General features: G+C 36.1%; 4 protein-coding genes across 9 annotated transcripts; 2 read left to right on the plus strand and 2 right to left on the minus strand.

The window, feature by feature from the left end:
• Nucleotides 1–143: 143 nt before the first annotated feature.
• On the minus strand, nucleotides 144–3,426 carry LOC107419847 (pentatricopeptide repeat-containing protein At5g42310, chloroplastic). 2 transcript variants are annotated; one of them, XR_007241526.2, is made up of 5 exons: nucleotides 1,530–3,426; nucleotides 1,276–1,428; nucleotides 1,119–1,190; nucleotides 581–764; nucleotides 144–508 (listed from the first exon to the last, which is right to left on the minus strand). XR_007241526.2 is itself a non-coding variant. In XM_048475894.2 (4 exons), the coding sequence occupies exons 1-4, from the start codon at nucleotides 3,309–3,311 to the stop codon at nucleotides 654–656; spliced, it is 2,118 nt and encodes a 705-aa protein (XP_048331851.2). In that variant the 5' UTR covers nucleotides 3,312–3,426; the 3' UTR covers nucleotides 144–653. The 2 variants fall into 2 exon arrangements, 1 of the variants encoding a protein (XP_048331851.2); XM_048475894.2 differs by having other exon boundaries at nucleotides 144–764.
• A 1,614-nt stretch (nucleotides 3,427–5,040) lies between these two features.
• Nucleotides 5,041–10,833, plus strand: LOC107419849 (uncharacterized). Its single transcript, XM_016028670.4, has 20 exons — nucleotides 5,041–5,280; nucleotides 5,377–5,453; nucleotides 5,549–5,626; nucleotides 5,747–5,881; nucleotides 6,072–6,122; nucleotides 6,233–6,373; nucleotides 6,494–6,616; nucleotides 6,761–6,838; nucleotides 7,003–7,098; nucleotides 7,172–7,294; nucleotides 7,762–7,845; nucleotides 8,219–8,317; nucleotides 8,427–8,621; nucleotides 8,722–8,797; nucleotides 9,026–9,129; nucleotides 9,218–9,477; nucleotides 9,575–9,661; nucleotides 9,780–10,010; nucleotides 10,083–10,161; nucleotides 10,272–10,833. The coding sequence occupies exons 1-20, from the start codon at nucleotides 5,190–5,192 to the stop codon at nucleotides 10,452–10,454; spliced, it is 2,391 nt and encodes a 796-aa protein (XP_015884156.3). The 5' UTR covers nucleotides 5,041–5,189; the 3' UTR covers nucleotides 10,455–10,833.
• Nucleotides 10,834–10,978: 145 nt separating this feature from the next.
• Nucleotides 10,979–18,215, plus strand: LOC107419777 (pentatricopeptide repeat-containing protein At1g76280). 5 transcript variants are annotated; one of them, XM_025075170.3, is made up of 15 exons: nucleotides 10,979–11,824; nucleotides 11,951–11,993; nucleotides 12,076–12,136; nucleotides 12,315–12,372; nucleotides 12,609–12,778; nucleotides 13,228–13,335; nucleotides 13,606–13,782; nucleotides 13,935–14,444; nucleotides 14,717–14,812; nucleotides 14,936–15,109; nucleotides 15,577–15,804; nucleotides 16,183–16,326; nucleotides 16,458–16,646; nucleotides 17,252–17,371; nucleotides 17,491–18,215. In XM_025075170.3, exons 2-15 carry the CDS (start codon nucleotides 11,980–11,982, stop codon nucleotides 17,890–17,892), a joined length of 2,451 nt encoding a protein of 816 aa, XP_024930938.1. In that variant the 5' UTR covers nucleotides 10,979–11,824; nucleotides 11,951–11,979; the 3' UTR covers nucleotides 17,893–18,215. The 5 variants fall into 5 exon arrangements, with proteins under 5 accessions (XP_024930938.1, XP_048331693.1, XP_048331692.1 ...); XM_048475736.2 differs by having other exon boundaries at nucleotides 12,612–12,778; XM_048475735.2 differs by having other exon boundaries at nucleotides 10,979–11,710.
• Nucleotides 18,216–18,305: 90 nt separating this feature from the next.
• On the minus strand, nucleotides 18,306–21,392 carry LOC107419775 (uncharacterized). The gene is made up of 7 exons (XM_016028575.4): nucleotides 21,003–21,392; nucleotides 20,822–20,911; nucleotides 20,564–20,644; nucleotides 20,303–20,434; nucleotides 19,321–19,539; nucleotides 18,916–19,008; nucleotides 18,306–18,813 (listed from the first exon to the last, which is right to left on the minus strand). Exons 1-7 carry the CDS (start codon nucleotides 21,216–21,218, stop codon nucleotides 18,652–18,654), a joined length of 993 nt encoding a protein of 330 aa, XP_015884061.1. The 5' UTR covers nucleotides 21,219–21,392; the 3' UTR covers nucleotides 18,306–18,651.
• Between the last annotated feature and the right edge of the window lie 924 nt (nucleotides 21,393–22,316).

Raw genomic sequence — 22,316 nt, forward strand, 5'->3', positions numbered from 1 at the left:
CTTGCTCCGAATTTATGTCCTTTGTAAAGTATAATACGAAATTTGATTTGTAAGTGCTTTGGAAACTGAGATATATGTTGTGCTAGCATGTTTCAAATGAAAGGAAGTGAAATGAGAGTTAATTCCCCTCTTACGAAAAGAAGTAAAACAATAGAATGTGGCATTCATGTTAATTTGCCACCAAAGAGATGGTGGATGAAAATTACGAAACATACAAACATAAGAATTCCAATCTGAAAAATAGCAATTAGACTACTACGTTCCACTTAACGGTATAAGAAATTATAATGTTTGGGTATGCATATTTTATACAAAACAGCAACAGATAATACTTTGTTTCGTGATTTTCTAACAGATGCGTACATGCTGAAAATGCACATAGAGACAATCTCTTTGTTGTGTTTCGATGGTAATGCATTGCACCTTCATTCCAAATTCTGGAACTTCAAGCCCACCAATTTAAGTTTTTGTTCTTTAAGTTACAAGAAGATGACCCAGCTATAATTTCCTGAAGATGATACCAGGGTTTTTTTAACTACATGAGCCACTTCAAAAATATAGCCTAAAGCAAAGAGCTTACCATGTTATATATTGTAGAATACGTCAGCTGAAAGTTGTAACCGCTATATAACTATATGACTCAATCTTGTCGACTATGATTTAATCGTCTGTTTCATGTATCTCAAAGCTGAACGTAACATTGCTCTGGCTTTCCTATCAGGAGTGCACCCAGACAAGATCATTTCTTCATATACTGCCGGAACCTGAAACCCACACCACAACACAAATTTATATTTATGCATCTGGTTGTGAAGCTCAAATTTATTTGATGAAGCATCTCGGCAAAAGTTCTCGGCAAAGCAGTTAAGAGGTAGGTGCATGAATTTGGTGACAGCAGAGGGAATAAGGGACATGCAATTTATGCCTCGTCTGTTTAATGTGAAAATCTTAAAAATTCAATCTATTCAAATATCATATGGACATAATTTGAAATGCCAACTATCTCTAAATTGTGGCAACAAGAAAATGCAGGAAACACCAGGTTAGAAGGTCTGCCTACACATCAGAAGGCATACAAAGGGTTCTTCATGATAATAGCGAGGATAAAATCATAGTACCTCGTGAAATTTATCAACACGGATAAGAGCTTTCATCAGTGTCGTATATGTAACCACATCTGGTTTCACATCCTGCAGTTTAAAGGAATTAGTGGAGTTAAAGTAAGGCAGAAACACAAAATATACTTATTAGGCAATAAAACTTTGACCAACTTACATTTTCCTTCATGTACTGCAATACAGCAAAGGCTTCAGCATCCCTTCTATCCTCACCAAATGCATTGATCAATGAATTCAGAGCTAAGAGACTGGGTTTCAAACCATCTGCTCTCATGACCCTAAACGCATTTACTGCCTGCTCAGACAAGCCCTGCCAAAAACATTTAAAGGGAAGATCAGATGCATACTCAGCAAACAATGACATTTGGACAACCAATTAGAAGACATGCAAAGCATGGGTCGGATACACACTCTTTGTGCATAGGCATTGATCAAGGCATTATACATAGTGGTTGATGGTTTCAAGCCTGCAGATTTCATGACTTCTAAGCATTCTATAGCGTCATTAAATCTCCCAGACTGTCCATATATGTCAACCAGTGTAGTGTATGTAACAACATTGGGAAGTAAACCTTGACTCTGCATCTTCACCAGCAAGCCTTTCACATCGTCCCATCTCTCTTGCTCCCCAAAAGAATTAATCATAATGTTATACGTAGTGGCGCAAGGTGAGCACCCACTCTCATGCATTTCCTCGAACAACTCCTCCGCTCTCGCGTGGCGTCCCGACTTGCAGTGACAGTCTATAAGCGTATTCCAAGTGACCGTATCAGGCTGAATCCCTTCAGATAGCATACGGTCAAACGTAGCCATTGCATGATCGAGACAATTATATTTACCAAAAGTATCAATCATCACATTGTAAAAATGCCTATCGGGTCTTACACCACTATCCTTCATCTCCCTCAAAACTTGGAACGTTTTTTGCCATTCCCCTCTATCGCGATAACTGGCTAAGATCCTACTGAAAACATAGGAATTGGGCTGCACATTGCTAGCTTCCATTTCTTTCAACACAATTCTCGCGCTTTCCCATCTTCCCGCATTCGCATAAGCATCGATGAGAAGGCTGTAAGTGTGGTCATCAGGTGCAACTCCATTTTTCTCCATCTCCGATACTATTGATTCCGCGTCTTTCAGAGAACCCGCCTTCACATACCCTTTTAGAAGTGCATTATATGCCCGAGTTCTGGGTTTCAATCCACCTTCTTTGATTTCCTCGAATATGCATTCGGCTTCCACTGTCCTACCTGAATTCCCCAACGCCAATATAACTGCAACCAAAGTAGCAGTCCTTGGGCTCAACCCAATGGCCTGAGCGGCCGCTAGAAAATGCATAGCTCGGTTAGGGTCGCCAGCTTTTGCAAAACCCACAATTATATCATTCAATAGCTGCCCATCAAGCTCGATTTTATCATTCTCAATCTCCCTATAAAGCTTTTGCAGGAGTGGGGAATTGATCTTGTTTGTACGTGTTAGGGACTGAATAACTAAGCTGTAATTGACGAAATCCGATTGGAAACCATCTTGGCGCATCCTAGACATCAAATTAAGTGCCTTTTCGAGGTCATTGTTGCGAGCACAAGCACCAATTAAAGCGTTGTACGTCAGTGCCGTCAGGGTTTGTCTCTGAGAGAGCAAGAACGCCTCGTAGAGCTTCTCGGAGCGGCCGAGCGCGTGGATGAGAATGGAGTAGAGCAATTCGTAGGAGAAACAAAGGTTGTGTTTTTGGAGCCAAAAAACGACGGCGTAAGCTAGACCGATAGAGGAGGAAGATGAGCATAGAGACTTGAGAAGGGAGTGCCACAGTGGGGCGGGAACGGCCCGATACGATTCGGCCAGCAGGAACTCCTCCGGGTCGAGAGACGTTGGAGAACCCGATTTGGCGGGTTCAGAATCAGAATCAGAATCCAAAGCACTGGAGGTATTGGTAGAGTTAGAGAGAAAGTTCAAGAGGGGAGTGAAGTCGTATCGGCGGTTCCGGAGTGAATGGAGGTCGTTTTCGTCGTCAAATCGTCGTTTGGAATTGGAGGTTGACAGAAACGCTTCGTCGTGGGTGCAAGAGGTTGACGTGGCAACTGCGGAAACCGGTGGTTGGAAAATATGATTGTGGTGGTGGCGGCCAATTATAATCGGAGACGCTAATTGAATCGAAGGGAAACGACTCGGAACTGGCAACGGAAGAAGAAGCATGTTAAAGAGAGAAACGACGAGTGCGAGTGAGAGAACAGGCAGTGAGTTAAGAAAAGAGTGGCTGCTGATAATAGCTCAGAGAATTATTTTTCTTTTTATATTTATCGGTTTTTGGGTTTAATGGTTTCTTTCTCCTTTCCCCTGATAATTATTTGAGGTTTGGTATGGTTACCGGACCGTTACACCACATCCAGGAAAACCGGACTCTGAACAGCCACGTAAGCAACTTGGAGAAGATTTTAACTTAAAAAAAAAAAAAAAAAAAAACCTCGCTCGACAGCATTTTTATTTATTTATTTTTTTTGCAAGAGAAAAGCCATTACAAATATTAAAAAGAATGGAGCCAATCCGAACCTTCAACAAAAACCAGAACATAAAAGAATACACTATCTATGGGTTGATGGAAGAAGAGGAAACGAATTAAATTTAATTGCTCCGTTAGAATGGTTAAAAATGATAAAGAAGGAAATTTTTTTTTTTTTATGTTATTATTATTATTTTAATCAATTTGGTTTTCCATTCAAAATTAAAATGAAAGGGAGGGAAATAAAAACTCCATGATATTCCAAATTGCCCTTATTAATATTTGATTGAGTTGATTGAGATAGTTTTCATGAAATGTATTATAGTTTTTATGAAATGTATTTTTGTACACTTCATAAATTGCATTATTTATTTTATAAAAACCATTATCTTCTTTATTTTCCTTTCATTTTTCTTCTATTATTTTTTTTTCCCCCCTATTCAAATATAATGCAAGAGCATTATAAGCAAGAACATGTGCAGGTTTGTTTCACAAGTAGCAAAAGTACACGTAAAACCTCCAGTCCCCTTTATGAAGACTTGATATCCCTACTCAAATAACAATTTTCTCCTAAATAATATAAGCAGAAGAACCCCACCACCAGGTTGCTCATAAAAGATAAGACCTTCCTTATAGCCAAAAGTTCCACCATTAAAATAATAAATTAATAACTTAATATGAATTTATTTTTGGACACAGATTATTCTAGTTCATTATTATTATTGTTTTCAGTAATTGTATCCATAGTAAAAAAACTAGACATGACGATGGATCATGTATCCTGTCCCATCTACCAAATTAATTAAAAAATTATAAAAATATATAATTATATTTCCTAATAAACTATTTTAAAGCATATTCTTACTTGTAAAAATTAGATTAAGAAAAAGAAAAGCACACTTTTTAGCTTTTGACATTTAGAAGTGAAACATTTGAACTTATATCATTCTTTAAGAAAATGGTTGTTTTATTGACTAGCCTGCACTGCACCAAAAACACAACTTTGATATATACATATCATTTCTTTTAATAAATCAAAAATTTAAAACTCAAAATTCGCCAAAAATAAAAATTTAAAATATAATTGTTGGAAATTGTATGAGAAAAATACATAAAAAAATTAATAATTTTTGTTTCTCACTCCAAACTTTTCTAAATCTCAAAAATTTATAGTAAAATATATAATTATTTTTGCTAACATATAATTAAACTTCCAAATTTATCCAAAAAATAAAATAAAATTAAACTTCCAAAAACAACCTTCTAAACGGGTAAAATGGATTTTGGCGGTGAATTCCTCAATAACCCACCAATCCAACCTGTTACGGTTGGACAGTAGCGCGGATAATTTATTCGCGTCATAAGGCCTAAAAAACCAAGCATATAAATATATATATATATTATTTATATTAATTATTTAAAAAAAAAAAAAAAAAGAAACAAAAAAGGTGAACGTGTTCGGAGGTAGTAGGGTATAAGGTGTTGGACAAACCAAAGGTGCGTGGCTAAAACCCTTGCCGCCTTGCCTCCCGCCCTCGCCACGGCGAATTAGGTTTTATCTGCAACAGCAAGCCATGGGAGGCTCGCGAACCCAAGTCAATAAGCCTCACAAGTCTCGCTTCTCTTCCAAATCAGATCGTCACATTCACAGAACCTCTTTGAAAGGTATTTACCTTGTTTTCGGTTTTGTTGGTGGTGCAGTTTCTTTTTTTTTTTTTTTTTTTGGTTAATAATTTTTTATTTTTTGGTGATCATGTATAGAAAAAAATAGGATAGCCAAATCGGAGCCCAATGCTGCCAACGGAGCTAGAGCTGCTCGCCTTCAGCGTAGCAAGATGGTAACTGATTTTTAAGTCTCTCTGGCCGTTACATTTTGTCCAAGTTCTCCTGTTTTCCTAGTGTGTAATCTGCTACTTTGTTTTTTCACTTTTAGCTACGAGAGCAGAAAAAAGAAGCTCTTTTGAAAGAGAAAAGAGCTTCAAGTGGATGGGCAAGCCCTCCCCGTGTCATTGTGAGTATTTTCCAGTATTACATTTTTTTTTCAACAGATAATTTTATGTATTACACATTTACGAATCTATTTATTGTTATAACTATTATTATTATTATTATTATTATTATTATGCAACAGGTTCTTTTCGGACTTTCTGCTGATGTGAACTTAAAATCACTTGCTGAAGATCTTCTATCTTTGTTGACGAAAGAAGGTTCTGGGGCTTTAGTGCCAACAGTAGCAGCTTCTTCTGAGTATAAATTGAGAATAACGGTAGGGTTGCTATGCTGGTCTAAAATGTTACTCTGGATTTCCTTTAATCTTTAATCTTTTTTTTTTTTTTTTTTTTTTTAAAAGAAGAGAAACATGGATATCATATTTTACAAACAGTCTTCTGTTGGCGTTAATGTTTCATTGTTGTGCTACCTTTTATTAATGTGAAAATCTTATATATCTGCTTTAGGTATTGAAAGCACCTCATGGAGATCTCTTATCGTGTATGGAAATGGCCAAGGTATGAAATTTTGCAGCACTTTTGTTTTTACCCTATACTTTTACTGGTTTTCCGTGGTTCAAAGCTGATGGCAGCTTTTTCTAACACTTCAAAAACTTATTCAATACTAGGTAGCTGACTTGATAGCTTTTGTGGCATCAGCGGACACTACATGTAAAGGAAGCACCTCTGACTATATCGATTCATTTGGAAGTCAATGTCTTTCCGTGTTTAGGTCTCTTGGTTTACCAAGCACCGTTGTACTTATCCGTGTATGTGTATATTATTGTCGATGTGCTTTGTATCATATGTTTTGCATATATGATACTGGAAAATAAATAAAAAAACATGTTTTGCACAATATGATATAAGGTTTTATTTTATGCCTGCAGGATCTACCTAGTGAGATGAAAAAAAGAAAGGACTCTAAAAAGATGTGTGCTTCAAGTATTGCTTCTGAATTTCCAGAGGATTGTAAGTTTTATCCTGCCGATACAAGAGATGAATTGCACAAGGTAAGTAACTTTAGCTACTTCTTTTCACGTTGAGTCCTGTTGTTACATTGAATTTCCTGAATTCTTGTCTGCACAATATTTATGCTGTATCTTTTTTTATCTTATTTGATACATTTCATGTTATCCATCCTTTATGTTTTCCAGTTCATGTGGCTTTTCAAGGAGCAAAGGCTCTCAGTTCCTCACTGGCGAAGTCAACGGCCGTACCTCATGGCTCAAAAGGTGAACTTGTATTGTATATGTGCATTTTGGTCAATTAACAGTCCTCATGAGAAAGGCTGGATGAATTAATGATGCAAGGAAATAAACGAAGTTTAATTTGTATATTCATGTATGCAGATGCAAATACATTCTACTTACTGCCTCTCCTTTTTTGTTCCTTGTAGCTTGATACACTAGCAGCAGATGATGGCAATATAGGAAATTGTATTCTCCTCCTCACTGGATATTTGCGTGCATGCAGTCTTTCTGTGAATCAGCTAGTAATTATTCCATCTTTTAGCTTGACTTTGGTTGCATGATTTGGAAGTTATGCCTAACTTTCCTTCATGTTAGGTTCATGTTTCTGGTGCGGGGGATTTCCAGTTGTGCAAGATTGAAATTCTCAAGGACCCATTTCCTCTAAATGCAAGAAAACGACAGGATATGATGGACTCAGATGATGTGAACAATTTAGAGGTATTGGCTATTTTATCCCTTAATCTTCTCAAAAGAAAAATTTTATGATGACATTGAACTTGGATTTCCCCCCAACCAAACCTCTATTTTAAGAATTCCTTTTATAATCTGCTTTGTTTGCATGTTAACAAGCCAATATGGATCAAAGTAATTTTCCTGACTCTGGATGAATAATTAGTTTTTCATATTTTTTTGTGGATGATGCAACTGATTGAGGAGATAGGTTTTGGTAAGAGAAATATGGGAGAGTTTTGGGAGTATATAAGATAGAAGGAGCTTTTCTGTAATTTTATTTAGACTTAAGTTTGAAGTAACACTATTAGCTCAAGATTTTGTAACAAATTACCAATTAGGGAAAAAATTGTTTACAAAAATTCAAAAACTTATTATTCTGTTCACTTGTTTATTGCATGTTATTATTATTATTTTTTTATATGTTATATGATTTGTTTTTGGTGTATTCCTAGGTTGTCCGTTCCTTGGTTCCTGATCCTTTGAAGCAAGAGCCTTTACTTGTTGAGAATGTTCCTGACCCACTTTCAGGTGAACAGGTAATTTGGTTATGTTCTTGTTCTGTGATTACATATGCCTTGTCCTTAATGAATCTTTGCTTTTATAACTATTGCATTTAGTTTTACATATTAAAATTATGGAGTACAATGTTGAACTTTCTGAATAAAGATTCTGCCCTACTCCAGCACTCCCTTCTTGCCGGCTATAATTTGCCACATGGCTTTTTCTGTTTTCTTGTGTTTTGTTTTGTCTTTTACTGATTAATAAATGGGTGGTACTGAGATGAGTAAGCAAAACCTAACTAAGATGGCATGTCATTATGGAAAAATTTTGCACCATTGTGCAATTCAAAACTGGTTGAATGGAAATTTTGTATCACTAACATAATTGTACTATTTGCTTTTATTACAGACATGGCCAACAGGTGCAGATATTGCCGAGGCTAAAATGAACCAAAAACAAAAAAAGTTAAGAAAGAGGACTCTTCCTCAAGGCACTTCAGAGTACCAGGTCTGAATTCTTTGCGTTACCATTGTTGCCTGTTAATTCTGATGGCTTGTAACCAATTCTGTTGGTACAAATTATAATATTTATCAGGAGAAGTTTTAACATTTTGCAGGCTGCTTGGATTGTAGATGAGGAGGATGAGGAGGATTTGGATACCGATGGGGAAGCTGATGGTATGGTAGTGGATGGAATTGAGAGTGGTTTTCCTGGTCAAGAGGGCAGTAATAATTCCGATCATATTGATGATCAAGTTTCTCTAAGCTTAAGTGACGCAGATGAAGAAACTGATGTAGATTCTGTTATGATGGTGAGTTTTGGATCTTATAATGTGGAACCATATTTCTTATGTGATCGTTTATAACAGTTAAGTGAATTATAGGTTAACTTTTTGTAATTTATATTTCCAGGAAGGTGAAAACTTGACCAGGGAACAATTGGAGGATGAGATTCAAAAATTGAAAAAAGCACATGCTGAAGACGAGGGTACTTATCTCTTCCCAAGCTAAATCTGGATGATGCTTTTGTTTGATTTCAAGATATACATTTCTAAGACATGATATTTGAAATGTCCTGTTAAAAATAGATGACAGCATATTCAACATATTCAACTATTGAACCAAAAGTTATACTTGGTTGGAGTTTGTTGCAAGCTTTTTGATATGGATGGCGATATATTTTTTAGTTGTTTAATAATGAGTAGTTGTGTTACAGAGTTTCCAGATGAAGTAGATACCCCTTTAGACAAAGCTGCTAGAAAACGGTTTGCCAAATATAGAGGGCTCAAGTCCTTTCGGACCTCTTCATGGGATCCAAAGGTAACTGTCTTGTGATTCTGTAATTTTATTCAATTTTGTTGCTTGCTCACCAAGTCTGGACATGTAGTAAACTTTTAATGAATATCAGGAATCTCTACCTCCAGAGTATGCCAGAATTTTTGCATTCGATAATTTTGCGCGTACACAGAAACATGTTCTTTCCAAAGCTTTAGATAAGGAGCGAGAAGATGGGGATGACTGTGCATCAGCTAGCTCATATGTAAGGCTGCATATCAAAGAAGTACCAAGTGCTGTGGCTTCTAAATTATGTCTGCTTGCGAACACAATGCCTATTATAGCATGTGGCCTTCTTCAGCATGAGTCCAAGATGTCTGTCCTCCATTTTAGGTATCTACTATTTTGCACATCTTTCTCTTTTTGTAGTTTTATATATGATCTATGCTACCAGAAGTTATAATGACCTGGACTGTTGTATTTTTTGCAGTATTAAAAAACATGATACATACAGTTTACCCATCAAAGGGAAAGAAGAATTAGTATTTCATGTGGGCTTTCGCCAGTTTGTTGCAAGGTAGTATCCTAATATTATCAACTGTAGCATTTATTGATATTACCCAAAAAAAAAAAAAATTTGTGGCATTTATTGATCTTTGATGAAGTTGTTATTTTCATTGTTCATTACATTGTAGGCCAATATATTCTACTGACAGCATTAATTCGGATAAGAGCAAAATGGAGAGATTTCTTCATGCAGGACGTTTTTCCATAGCTTCAATTTACGCTCCAATTTCATTTCCTCCTGTTCCTTTGATAGCCCTGAAGAGTGCTGAAGGAGATGCTGCACCTGCAGTTGCTGCCGTTGGTTCATTGCGAAGTGTTGACCCAGACAAGATAATTCTAAAGAAGATTATTTTAACTGGGTAAGATTTATTTTTACTTGTGGTTGATAATACCATGCATATGCCTTATATCTCTAGCCCATTTTGATGCAGCTACCCTCAACGAGTATCAAAGTTGAAAGCTTCGGTGAGATATATGTTCCATGATCCTGAGGATGTGAGATGGTTCAAGGTGAAAGCTTCTGCGGGATATATGTTCCATAACCCTAAGCAGCAAATATAATTTTTTTTTTTTTTTTTTTTATAAATTTTGCATACTCTTATGATTGTTAGCATTTTCAGCCTGTGGAAGTGTGGACCAAGTGCGGTCGCCGTGGTCGCATAAAGGAACCTGTCGGTACACATGGTGTGATGAAGTGTGTCTTCAATGGTGGCCTTCAGCAGCATGACACCGTATGTATGAACTTATACAAGCGTGTATATCCAAAATGGCCAAACCATCTCTTCCCCATTCTTGATTCATGATGAGCAGAAGCCTTGTTGATGGGAATGAAGCTCTGGTTCAGATTGTTGGTTCCTGACATTTTCCTTTTGTAGTATATAGGGACTAGGGAGGGGGAGAGAGAGAGAGAGAGAGAGAGCCCGATCATTTCTTTTTGTCAGAAGGGCATGTTATATGGGTTGCTATTGCCTTGTTTTGGCGATCATTTCTTTTTGTCAGAATGGCATGTTATATGGGTTGCTGTTGCCTTGTTTTGGCGTTTGCTATTGCAAAGTGGCATTATTATGCCAATGCCATCTCAACTGCACTGAAAATGGCTTGAGGAGGACATTGTCATTGCACTGAAGATTAGCGGAAAGTTTTTAAAATTTTTAAATGCTGAATACTTTGAAAATTGTCTTATGCTGGATGCCAATTCTTCACAATCAAGCAGGGCCACTTGCCTCAGTAGCAGAACTATTAGTCCTTAGTAGCTCTTTCAGTAATAGATGGTATCCGTTCGCCAGGGAGCCACGGAACCTCGTTGATGATTGCTCCAAGCTTCGGCAGGCGCAATAGGTCCTCTTGTCTGGTGTTTTTAGCTAATCATGATATACCGTTTAATTTAACATCTCCAATATTTTAATTTAATCAACAAATGTCTAATTCCCATTGAATTATAAAGGGGATGGTTACCTCAATTTGTTTTACACTTTTATAAAATAATAAATTTCTAGCTGTGTGATATTTACCCAGACTGGAGGCCGGACCCACCATTCATGCGAGACGTAAATTTTGAAATTTTGTAGGATAATTAAAATTGTTGGGTGGTTGACATCTCTATTTAGTCTATGAAATATAATTCTATGAAATATAATATGGATTCGAATCTTGCATTTGGGATCATTTATAATGGTAAAAAAAAAAAAAAAGATTGTTACTAATAGTAGTGTCTAACGCTTTTATACTTTTTTTTATTATTATTTTTTAAAGAATAAAACAATTTATTTTGCCTGTGAAAAAAAATGCAGTGCAACTCTACTTCACTGAAATGAGCCACTTTGTACGAGTTCATATTGTATGGACAGGACTATGTTCAACTTCGAAGGTCTGAAAACAAACCAAAGCCTACACGCCTGGATATTAGAATTCCGGCTTCACCGTAAATGTAAAACAGCATATTAGTCCGCTCACATCAAAGCGAAGCAAGGGCCTAGGGAGGCTCACCCTCTCGTATATCCGACCGAAGAGCGAAAACTCCGTTCCATACTTGCAATCAATTAAAGTGGACAACGTCGGAGTAAGTTCGTGGCCGCACCAAACTAAAACATTGATTTAGGTTCTTGTTTGGTTCCTTTTTTCACTTTCTTTTCTAATAACCGAGTGATACGGTTGAAAGAAGGTTATTCGATTGGTAAGTTGGTGAAAATTTTGCTTTGGAAATTTTATGATTTTTTTTTTTTTTTCCCTCTCTCTCTTTCTCTTCAGAAATATTGAGAATTACTGTCTTGAGTAATTGGAAAATAAAATTGAAATGCAGGCTGATGAGGGAGTTCTTATTGTAGAAGCATGTGCAGAGCTTTGTAAGTACAGTGCATAATTTTTACAATTTGCCCCAAGTAAGATGGGGTTAAACGTAATTTATTTTCAATATTCTTTCTACAGAACGAGGATTCCTTGGCGGTCAATTGCGGGTTCATATTGCAAATTGAAAACACATCAACATGTACGTCCATAAGTGAATCATTATGTTGGAATGTATACTTTTATTGCAGTGTTTGGTTGTTAGAAAATATTGGCATCCTTAAGAAGTGACAATTTTTATTTTGGAATATTAGGTTGACGAGCGTAATTGCTGTAACTATTATTCTTATTTTCTGCTTGATGATCAATGTTGTTTGCAGGGCTGGAGAAGCTTCACTGACAAACTGGTGTTTGGGCGAGCTCTTACAACCTCACAGGGTAATTTTTCAAAGATCTTCCGTCTTAATTTTTTTACCGTGAGGGAGGACATAATGGTTTGGATAGGCATGTTATACACATTAGCATGCCTATGTATTTTCGGTTATTAGTGGACATGTATTCAATGTTTTTTATGACGTGATCGAAATGTGACGGAGCAACATACATATCCATTATTTAAAAAAATCTCATGGGTTAATATAATAAATGAGTTTCATTTGTTTTATGCTATGTAGCAGAAACAACTACAAAGTCCATGCAAATGCAGATTGTCCATGCACTTCGCATGGGTGATAGAAGCAAAGCTTCCAGTCTGCTTTCTAGTCTTGGCCATGGAAACTACTCTTTACGAGCAGATGATTTTGTTGATATTCTTACCTATTGTGCAAGATCACCCGATCCCTTGGTAAGTTGGAATGCCTTATTTTAGTTTAGCCAGATGACTATGTTTGTTTTTCAGAACCTGTTAATTAAACTATTGAGATTCAATAATTTAGCCTTTTTCTGTAGAGGGTTTAAAAAGAAAAGCTAAGATAAAGACTAATATGCACACTGTTCACTGTAGACAGTTCATGTGCATAGGCCCCCATATGTGTTCGAATTAGTCAAGGACTCATTAGGATTTGGAGTTGGCAGTTATGCTTTTACACCACTCTGATGATTTAATACATCATCTTACGCACTTCAAGTAACTTTTGATCAAATCAACCGATTGTCATACTTTGCTTCACTTCTGCGTCAGGGTCTCAACATGGTGAAGGTTCAGTTAACTCTATTGTTGAGACCCTTGTTTCAAACTTCTTGTGGAAATTAGTGTGAATGCTGATTGAAGGCTTTTCTTTTCTATGCTTGCAGTTTGTCTTGGAAACTTGGAGAATAATGAAGGAAAAAGAGATCAGTCTGGACAACATTTGCTCCTTGCTTATGCTGCGTGCACTCTGTAAAGGGGGTTACCTAGAGGAGGTTAAAAAGTCATGATATATATGTACATACATATATGTGTCTGTGTTTTGTCTTATCTGGCTATGCCAGAGGAGCTGATTTGTTAATGTCCTAACTATTGCTTGTTTTCCTTTTGGGTGATGGTACTGGGGATATGTCTCATCATTGTTACTGTGAAACCTGAAATATGGTTGCTGTTGAAACTCCTTTAGAATAATTTTCAGTACTATCTTTATTTGTCGGGTACAATGAACTGACCATTGTTTTCTCTTCCTGTTTTTCATTTTTCAGGCACTTAATTTTATAAATCTTCTTGGAGATGGCATCTCTCAGATTTCACCTATTTACAATAGTTTCCTGGGTGCCTGTGCCAAAATGCAAAATTCAACTCATGCCAATAAATGTCTGGATTTGATGGAGCAGCGATTGGTGGGGAAGAATGAAGTCACTTACATACAGCTTCTCAAGGTGTGGAAAGTGAAGAGCACTTTCATTATTTTCTATATATCCCCAAATTTATATTATCAAATTAGCCTACTATTCTCTGAGTGGTTGATGATCTAATGTTGTCAGTGAGATCATAAAATGATAAATATTCATCTTTCATTTATTTCTCGCAGCTTGCAGTTGGGCAGAAAAACCTGTCTGCAGTGCATCAGATATGGAATGATTATATCAAACACTACAGTCTAAGCATTATCTCTCTGAGAAAGTTTATCTGGTCTTTTACTAGGCTGGGAGATTTAAAATCCGCTTATGGAATATTGCAACAGATGGTGGCTTTAGCCATCAGGGGAAGCACTTCTATTTACAGAAGTGTGGAAGGAAAGTTGCTTTCTCCAAAACTTGACATCCCTATTCCAGTAAACCGTGAACTAGGTATGGAGAAACTTGATCCACAGGCAGGGGCAGTTTCTATTCCTTCAGTGTACTGTGAGAAGTTGGAAAGTAATGCTATTTATAAAGAAGAATGTGCTGCTGTTGTTTTTGGAATTAGAGAAGCTGAAAGAATGCTGAATATGTATAACAGCAAACCTCTTATGAAGGTTTTGAGGTGGTCTTTCAGTGATGTGATGCACGGTTGTGCAAGGCTAAAAAATTGTGAGCTGGCAGAGCAATTAATTTTACAGGTAAAATGATCTCTATGTTAAAGCTTGTATTTGTTCTGTGTAATTTTAGGAAATGCATGGGTGAGAACTTATTCTGTCATCTCTTCTATGAGTTACATCCTTATAAAGGTGAAACCTGTGAGGGTACAGAATGTGGTATTATTGACAACTGTAATTATTGGATGGTTTTTGGAAATGAGGGATGGCACTTTCTGTTATAAACCCTCTTATTTTATTTGGTTTCAACTTTATTCGGATCTTCATCTTATTAAAAGTTAAAATCTGTTTTCTAGATGCAAAATCTTGGATTGCAACCATCAAGCCATACATATGATGGCTTTGTCAGAGCAGTTATTTCTGAAAGAGGTTTCAATTTTGGCATGGAAGTGGTAAGTCATATTGATTTACTGTATGAAATTATCCACCAACTAGTTCTGCCTGGCTGATAAATTTTGTGGGATTAGGTTTTCATATTTAAACTTAAAATGTTTCTTTATTATGTGTTTTTTCAGTTGAAGATGATGCAAAAGAGAGACTTGAAACCATATGATCCAACTCTTGCAACTCTATCAATTTCTTGCAGCAAAGCACTAGAACTGGATCTAGCTGAGGATATGCTGGATCAAATAACTGAATTTTCACATCCACATCCTTTTAATGCCCTTCTTGCAGCATGTGACACATTGGTGGGTTGATATCTTGGGTTTAAAACTTACATCTTTTTACTCTGCGCAGTTGTGCCATTGAATTTCTAAAAATGATGAAATTTGATTCCCCTGCAAAGAACTAGTATTACCGTACTCAATTCTTAGTATTGGCCCCTAAAATATTAGAATGGTATGGGAAAAGGTTCTTGTAATTTACAAATTTAAATAGTATTATCTGGTTGCGAGTTACTGTAAATGGTTAGTTTAACATTCTTCTACATGCCTCTTTAGTATTTTGTTTTAAGAAAGAATTATTTATATTGCTATTAGAGAGAATTAAGTGTAGTATTATGTTTGCAGAGGTTTATGAGATAAAAAGTATCAACTTTAATTTGTTGCCTTTTTATTCAATTTTATATTTGACCATCTAATTTTGATGCATTTGAATTTCAAAGCACTTGACTGATTTTCTGCTTCTATTGCTCCACCATCTATTAATTTGGCAGGACAAACCTGAATCTGCTGTGCGGATATTGGCAAAAATGAAACGATTAAAAGTTCGGCCTGATATTAGGACATATGAGCTTTTATTTTCATTATTTGGTAATGTAAATGCTCCATATGAAAAGGGCAATATATTTTCTCAAGTTGATGCTGCTAGAAGGATAAAAGCCATTGAAATGGATATGGCAACAAATATGGTTCAGCACAGTCATTTATCAATGAGCAACTTGGTAATGCCTAGCCTCCTAATTTATGTTCCTTTTATTTGGAGATTGACTGAAATGGAGTTCTATGCTTGAAACTTAAATTGAAGTTTTGCCTGATATTATTATATTATAATTTTCTGATAGTTTATATTTTACAAAGGAGTACTTGTGAAAAAATATTCAAACAGAGAAAGTATGTAGAAGTTTGCAAATAAGAGATAAATTTTTACATATTTCTTATATTAGCATGTTTTCATTCACAAATCCTGCAACTATTGTCTATAAAATCCTAAATCCTGAATTTTTCATGGAGACAACCATGTTTTTTTCCTTTGTTCCAGATCTTACCTAAGGTATCTATTACCTTTTTATTTAGTCATTGTTTATTTATTTACTTTTCAGTTGAGAGCCCTAGGAGCAGAAGGGATGATAACAGAGCTGATCCAATACTTAGATGGGGCAAAGAAAGTTTTTAGTTGTAATGACACTCATATGGGAACACCCATCTACAATAATGTGTTGCATTCACTTGTTGAGGCCAAGGAAGTAGGTGCTTTCAGGCCATGAGTTATCTCTTCCATTTTCTATTTCATGATATATATATATATATATATATATATATATGTGCATATTTTATCAAGTTTTGGCTATAGTTTTCCTTCCTGTTTGACATGCAGAGTGACAAGGCAATAACCATATTCAAAAATATGAAGTCATGTGGTGTCTTGCCGGATGATATGACTTACAATATAATGATCGATTGCTGTAGCATTTTAAGATGTTTCAAATCTGCTTCTGCACTGTTATCCATGATGTTGCGGTGTGGGTATAAGCCACAACATTTTACTTACACTGCTCTCATTAAGGTATCTTCATATACTGTTCTTAGAGTCACTTTGAAATGGTCTTCTCCATAAAGGATCAATTTGTGAGTAGCACTGCTGATGATAACAGTCCTAATGCTGTTCTGCTTGGTTTAGTTAAAACCTTCTTATTCATTCTGGTTTCCAAATTTTTGCATTTGTGTAGTATTGTGGGAATTGTGAAGCCATCAAATATGAACTTCTCATGCTTGACTATGCATATCCCTAGATCACTATGCTCTGCTAGGGACTGCAATCCACCAACCTTTACCTTCGATGCATTTTTATTTAAATTCTTTGGCTATGCATATCCCTACATCACTATGCTCTATAAGGAGCCATATTCCACCAACCTTTGCTAAAGTATCCATGCATTTTTCTTTAATTTCTTTCTGACTTGTCATATCTTCATTAATTCTGAAACATATATCCCGATAATGATTGTTTTAGTACATGTGCAATCTGTTAGAAACTCGTTGTTATTTAATTGAGTGATGATAATGTTCTCACCAGGATATTTGCATGGAAGTTCCTACAAATGTGATAAATATTATTTACTGGCTCTGGAATTGTAGATCTAGTTGATGCTGAAGCCTATTTTATTTCAGATTCTACTGGAAGATGAGAATTTCAATGAAGCATTGAATCTTTTGGTTCAAGCTGTCTCAGAACGGATCCAACTTGATGTTTTGTTGTTTAATACCATTCTTCAGAAAGCATGTGATAAGGTACTAAATTGCAATTATTTCTCAAAAAATAGTCTTGCCATTTTTATATCAAATACATTCTGTCATTATTTCATAATAAATATTAGTAACTATTTTTAGCTTGGATGATGAAATATCAGGGAATGATCGATGTGATTGAGTTTGTTGTTGAGCAGATGCACCAAGAAAAGATTCGACCCGATACATCAACTTGTAACCATGTGTTCTCTGCTTATGTTGACTGTGGTTTTCATAACGCAGCCATGGAAGCATTGCAGGTTTTGACTATGCGTATGGTATGCGAAGAAGATGGCAGTCTTCCAGAAATGACAGAATTTGGGGATGATTTTATCCTTTCTGAAGGTTCGGAGGTTGAGTCGAGGATACTACAGCTGTTTAAAGATTGTGAGCAGGACCTTGCTGTTGCCCTTCTAAATCTGCGATTGTCTGCCATAGTTGGTTCTTCAGTATCGTGGTCTCCTAATGAAAGTCCCTGGGCCAAAAGACTCTCAACACTCTCAACCAAGTACGGTACCAGATAAAGAACCACTTGGTATCACTCCACCATTTTCTAACGCTGTGTATAGCCCACAATTATGTCAGCAGGCTTTGCAATTTTGCTTCAACGGCAGAGGAGAGGAGAGGTAGGGTGGTGTCCAGTGAATAATGGATAGCACCAGCAAATGTACATTATACGTCAGGCAGAAATTGATTGTAACTAGTGTCATGTTAAGTCCCACGTTTTGGTTGGCATTAATTTTGTTTCTGTAGAATTCGTTTTGTAGGTTCTAACCATTTTGTGGGGTAGATTGTTTTTACATTTGTTAATTTCATTATATTATAAAATAATAAGTTTTAAGTTAGAGATACTATCGCATCGTGGATAGAACCTAAAATATTTGAATTTTGCTGACCAGGCTCATTATTCAGGCAATTGAGATAAAAAATGCCATCATTAATACGTGAAAAACTGAAAATTCAATTAAATAAGCGCCATCCTTAAAGTCACTTTACTTAAGTCCTGCCCTCGAGACAATACACAAACTTTGGTTTCTCCTGACGGTACAATAATAATCATTGATACCTAGGCTTAAAAAATTTGCCAGATGTAGCTTTAATTTTCTTTATATAACCACAAATTTCATCAACTTTTAGTGTGCGCGCAGAAACTTTACCACCTCTTCTAATTAACTGGTTATCTTTGAGGTACAACCATCGGCTGTCTGCAAATTGAAAAGCATAACATGTCATATAGACAGTAGCTCCAATGGAATTCTAACTACAGCTCCATCCAAATATGCTTAAACATTTTCTCCAGGAGGTAATTCTGCAAGCTTTGGTGGAGTGCCAAGTACCCGTTCCATATCAAAGCGAACTTCAATATTCCGTATGCTGTACCCTACCACCATCAACCAATAAAGCAGTTTTGCAAGTTCTGGAGCGCTTGTTTCAGTAACACTTGTCTGCAAACACCATAAAATACGCAATGTTTATAAAGGCCTAAACTCAATATAATCAAAATAGAGTGCCTTGAAGGGATGATAGAATTCAATATAGAAGCAAACCTTCATTTGGCCGGGATCTGAAACAGCCAAAAGCCTCTTGATGAATGTATTCATTGCAAGCACAACATCTTCTCCAGCACTACTTGTCAAATCCTATTAAATTTGAAAGCCGGCAAAGCATTTAGACCCTCTTACTAATAATTTTCCTGTGGTAAACAATAATGCCTGGTTCAAGAAGACAGAATGCTTGTACAAATGAAGGTTTTCAGGAAGTGAGAGTGATTTATTTAGGGCAGCAGATGAATTGGCTTATGATGTTGAAGGCAATTAACAAGCCTGCCCTACCCAGTAGGTAATCAACATAAAACTAGTTATAATTCATATATCAAATATCACAAACATGTTTTCATTTTGATGGTTCTGGATTTAGATAACAAAACATTAGAGATAAACAAGAGGTCCTACTTTTAAATTTTGGGGCTCAAGAGACTTGAGATATTCCAACAATTCATTTTGTCCATTTGCAGATTTCCTACCAACTTGAGCATTCAGCTCCTCAATCTCTGCTTCAAGTAGTTCAATATACTTCTTCGCATCAATTCTCTCAGGACCAGAAACATTGTTCCACCGAATAACTTCACCAGACACATTCTTCTGTGTACCAGGGGCGTAGTCTGGTGCATCCTGAAGTCACTGGGTGAATTTAGTGAACCAACTAACATTGAATATTGGATGAATTAACTGTTATGAAACAAGGTCTTCATAAAATAATCTCACTGCTGGCCACATATGGTGTTGAATTCATGCATCTGTCCAGGATGCAAATCATACAATAAAAGGGTTACTATTATCATTCAATAAAATCAGTTATGGCACAAAGATCTAGCAAGAAACCATGGTCATATACCCATCCGAAGAAGACCAATTAGAATGGAAATTCATCAAAGAATGAAAAGATAAAGACGTCAGCAGAAAAATCATACCACTTAAAGAGTAGTACTCTGCTATGAGTCTGCAACTATTGTTTAAGAAACAGAAGTGGAGCACCACTCCACTAAAATATGAGACAGGTCAAAAGATTTATATGGCAGCATGGTGACCGCCATATCAGGACTCAGGGATTTGACGCTAAGCTAAAAAAGTAATGTTACGCCACCAATTACTTTGGATAACTAGCACTAACAATGCATAGTTCTCTTATTGATGTTATGCCATTGTATCATGAGCCTTAGTTGACTGCTCTCTATTCCTTCTCATTCATATGAACTTAGCATAGGACAGCATTAGTTATATCTCAATCTTAATTACATGTTAAAGAAGGCAGATCTTTCTTGAAGTGCCAGAAAGACTTGGAATATGTAACAGTGTTGCCAAGCCCTGACGTTTCTATGGGGGTGATTATTAGAAAAAATGTTTCTTTAAAGGCCAAGGCAAACATACAAATTACCTTATTATCTTGCACATCAGGAAGAGCAACCTGCTCAAGAGATTGTTGCAGTTCCAACCGATATTGTGCATTCTTAAACATATATCCAGTCATCATGACACTGTACATGAGCTGTGCGAGGTTTTCAGCGACCTAAAATAAAAGTGACCAAAATGAAAAAAATAAATAAAGAAATTTTAAAAAGAAACACCACAAGATTGTAAGATAGCAATTTGACATAGCTATCGAAAACTGCACAAAACATAATAATAACATACTTACAGTGGTGACTGTTACTGCAAAAAATTGTGGGGGTAGTGTTCCGATCATATTTGTCACAGTTTGGCGCATTGCATCAACTACCTGGGAAATTGAGCACATTGAGCACAAAAACATGTTTCATTTCCACTGGGAGGAGGACCTTGAATATGTATATATATATATATATACATATCTTAAAATTAGCAAGTAAGCAATTTAAGATTTCCAAAAAAACCTCTATCTAGCTCGGTATCAAGGGCCAAAAAGCAAATGAAATACCTGCTGGGGAGCTCTTTTCACAAACAACTCCATGAATTCTGGTTGCACATTTTTTACATACTCCAATAGAATTTCTCTCCTGCTCTTCGGCTGTTGGTTTCGGAAAAAGAGAAAATACATAAAGAATATCCAAAAAGGAAATAATTAATAAATTTAAATAGGCACTGACTATAACAACTACCAGAGTGCCGTTGGGTGGCTTGGAATCTCCATTGGCATTGGGTGTGTCGCTCTTGGAAGAATCGTAAGCATGAATTCTCAAACCGAACCTTCTTCCTCTGCTCTCTGTCTTTACTCGGAATCCAATCGAAGAACACAGTCGAGGCCAACGACACGAAGAAGACGAAGCAGCAGGAAATATAGGTGCAAATAAGGGTTTCACTGTCAAAGAATACATCGGAGCCCCTTGTAAAACTTGACCAGCCAAATCTTCAATATTCTTTTGAAAAAAATAAAAACTACTATTTTTGCCTAATTCAAAAATATCTTATTTGTTTGCCATTAAACACGGTCGCAGTGTACGATGGGCGTGTATAACACTAGCTCAGGTTGTCTTCTCGTGCGAGACTTCCAAGGATGAGGCATCGCACGTGTGATTGTTTCACTTTTAACAATATGAGGGAAATTATTCTTTACTTCAGGAATACGATGCTCCTTATCTTACTCTCCTTGCTTCTACTTCGTTGAGGATCCCGTCCGCTCAAGCCATTCATGGGACCCACCTAGATATCCATCACTTGAGAGAGCCATAGGATACTCACTGGTCATCTGATCGGTCGGTTAATAAGGTGGCTTAATTTGTTATTATTTTATTAGTCAGGTTATTTGAATTTTTTTTTTTCCTTTGTAATAAGTGAAGGCTACCCTAATTTTACCTTACATTATACAAAATTCAATTTCTAAATGTTTTAGGGAAAAATTTTCTTACTATTGTTCTCTGTCACGGTGCATGAGAAATTGCAAATAGGAAGGCGCTTTTGAAGCAGTAGATAGATATCAAGATTTTTATTTTACTTATTTATTTTTTGTGAATAAGCTTACGTTTTTGTAGGTCAGGAACATAGAAGCTAGGCATGTAGAATGCATGGCCAACAAACATTTTTTCCACTTATATTCCTATGAACAGGAAAAATAAGAATAAAAAATAAAAAAACAAGGAACAAAATGAAACTGATGACATATAATAGCTGATCTTGAAAGTTAATCCAACTTTAATTACGTTATGTATAAAAAGTAAAAATAAAAAATAAAATGCCCCAAAAGAAGATAAGAGTATGCTTTATCCTAAAACACCGAATACTAGGTTAAAAACTTAAAATACACCTCTTTGATGATTTAGCAGAAAGAAATTTGGTAATTAGTAATTGGCAATTATAGACCGGTATATAAACCCAAAATAAAAGCACTCTATGAAAGGTAAACTAACTAGTAATCTGGCAAATAAGAAAGCATGAGGTGAGGTGCACGTGAGAAGAAACAGTGGTTTTTGGTTGTA

Source organism: Ziziphus jujuba, chromosome 5 (assembly GCF_031755915.1).
Source record: "Ziziphus jujuba cultivar Dongzao chromosome 5, ASM3175591v1".
NCBI lineage: Eukaryota > Viridiplantae > Streptophyta > Magnoliopsida > Rosales > Rhamnaceae > Ziziphus > Ziziphus jujuba.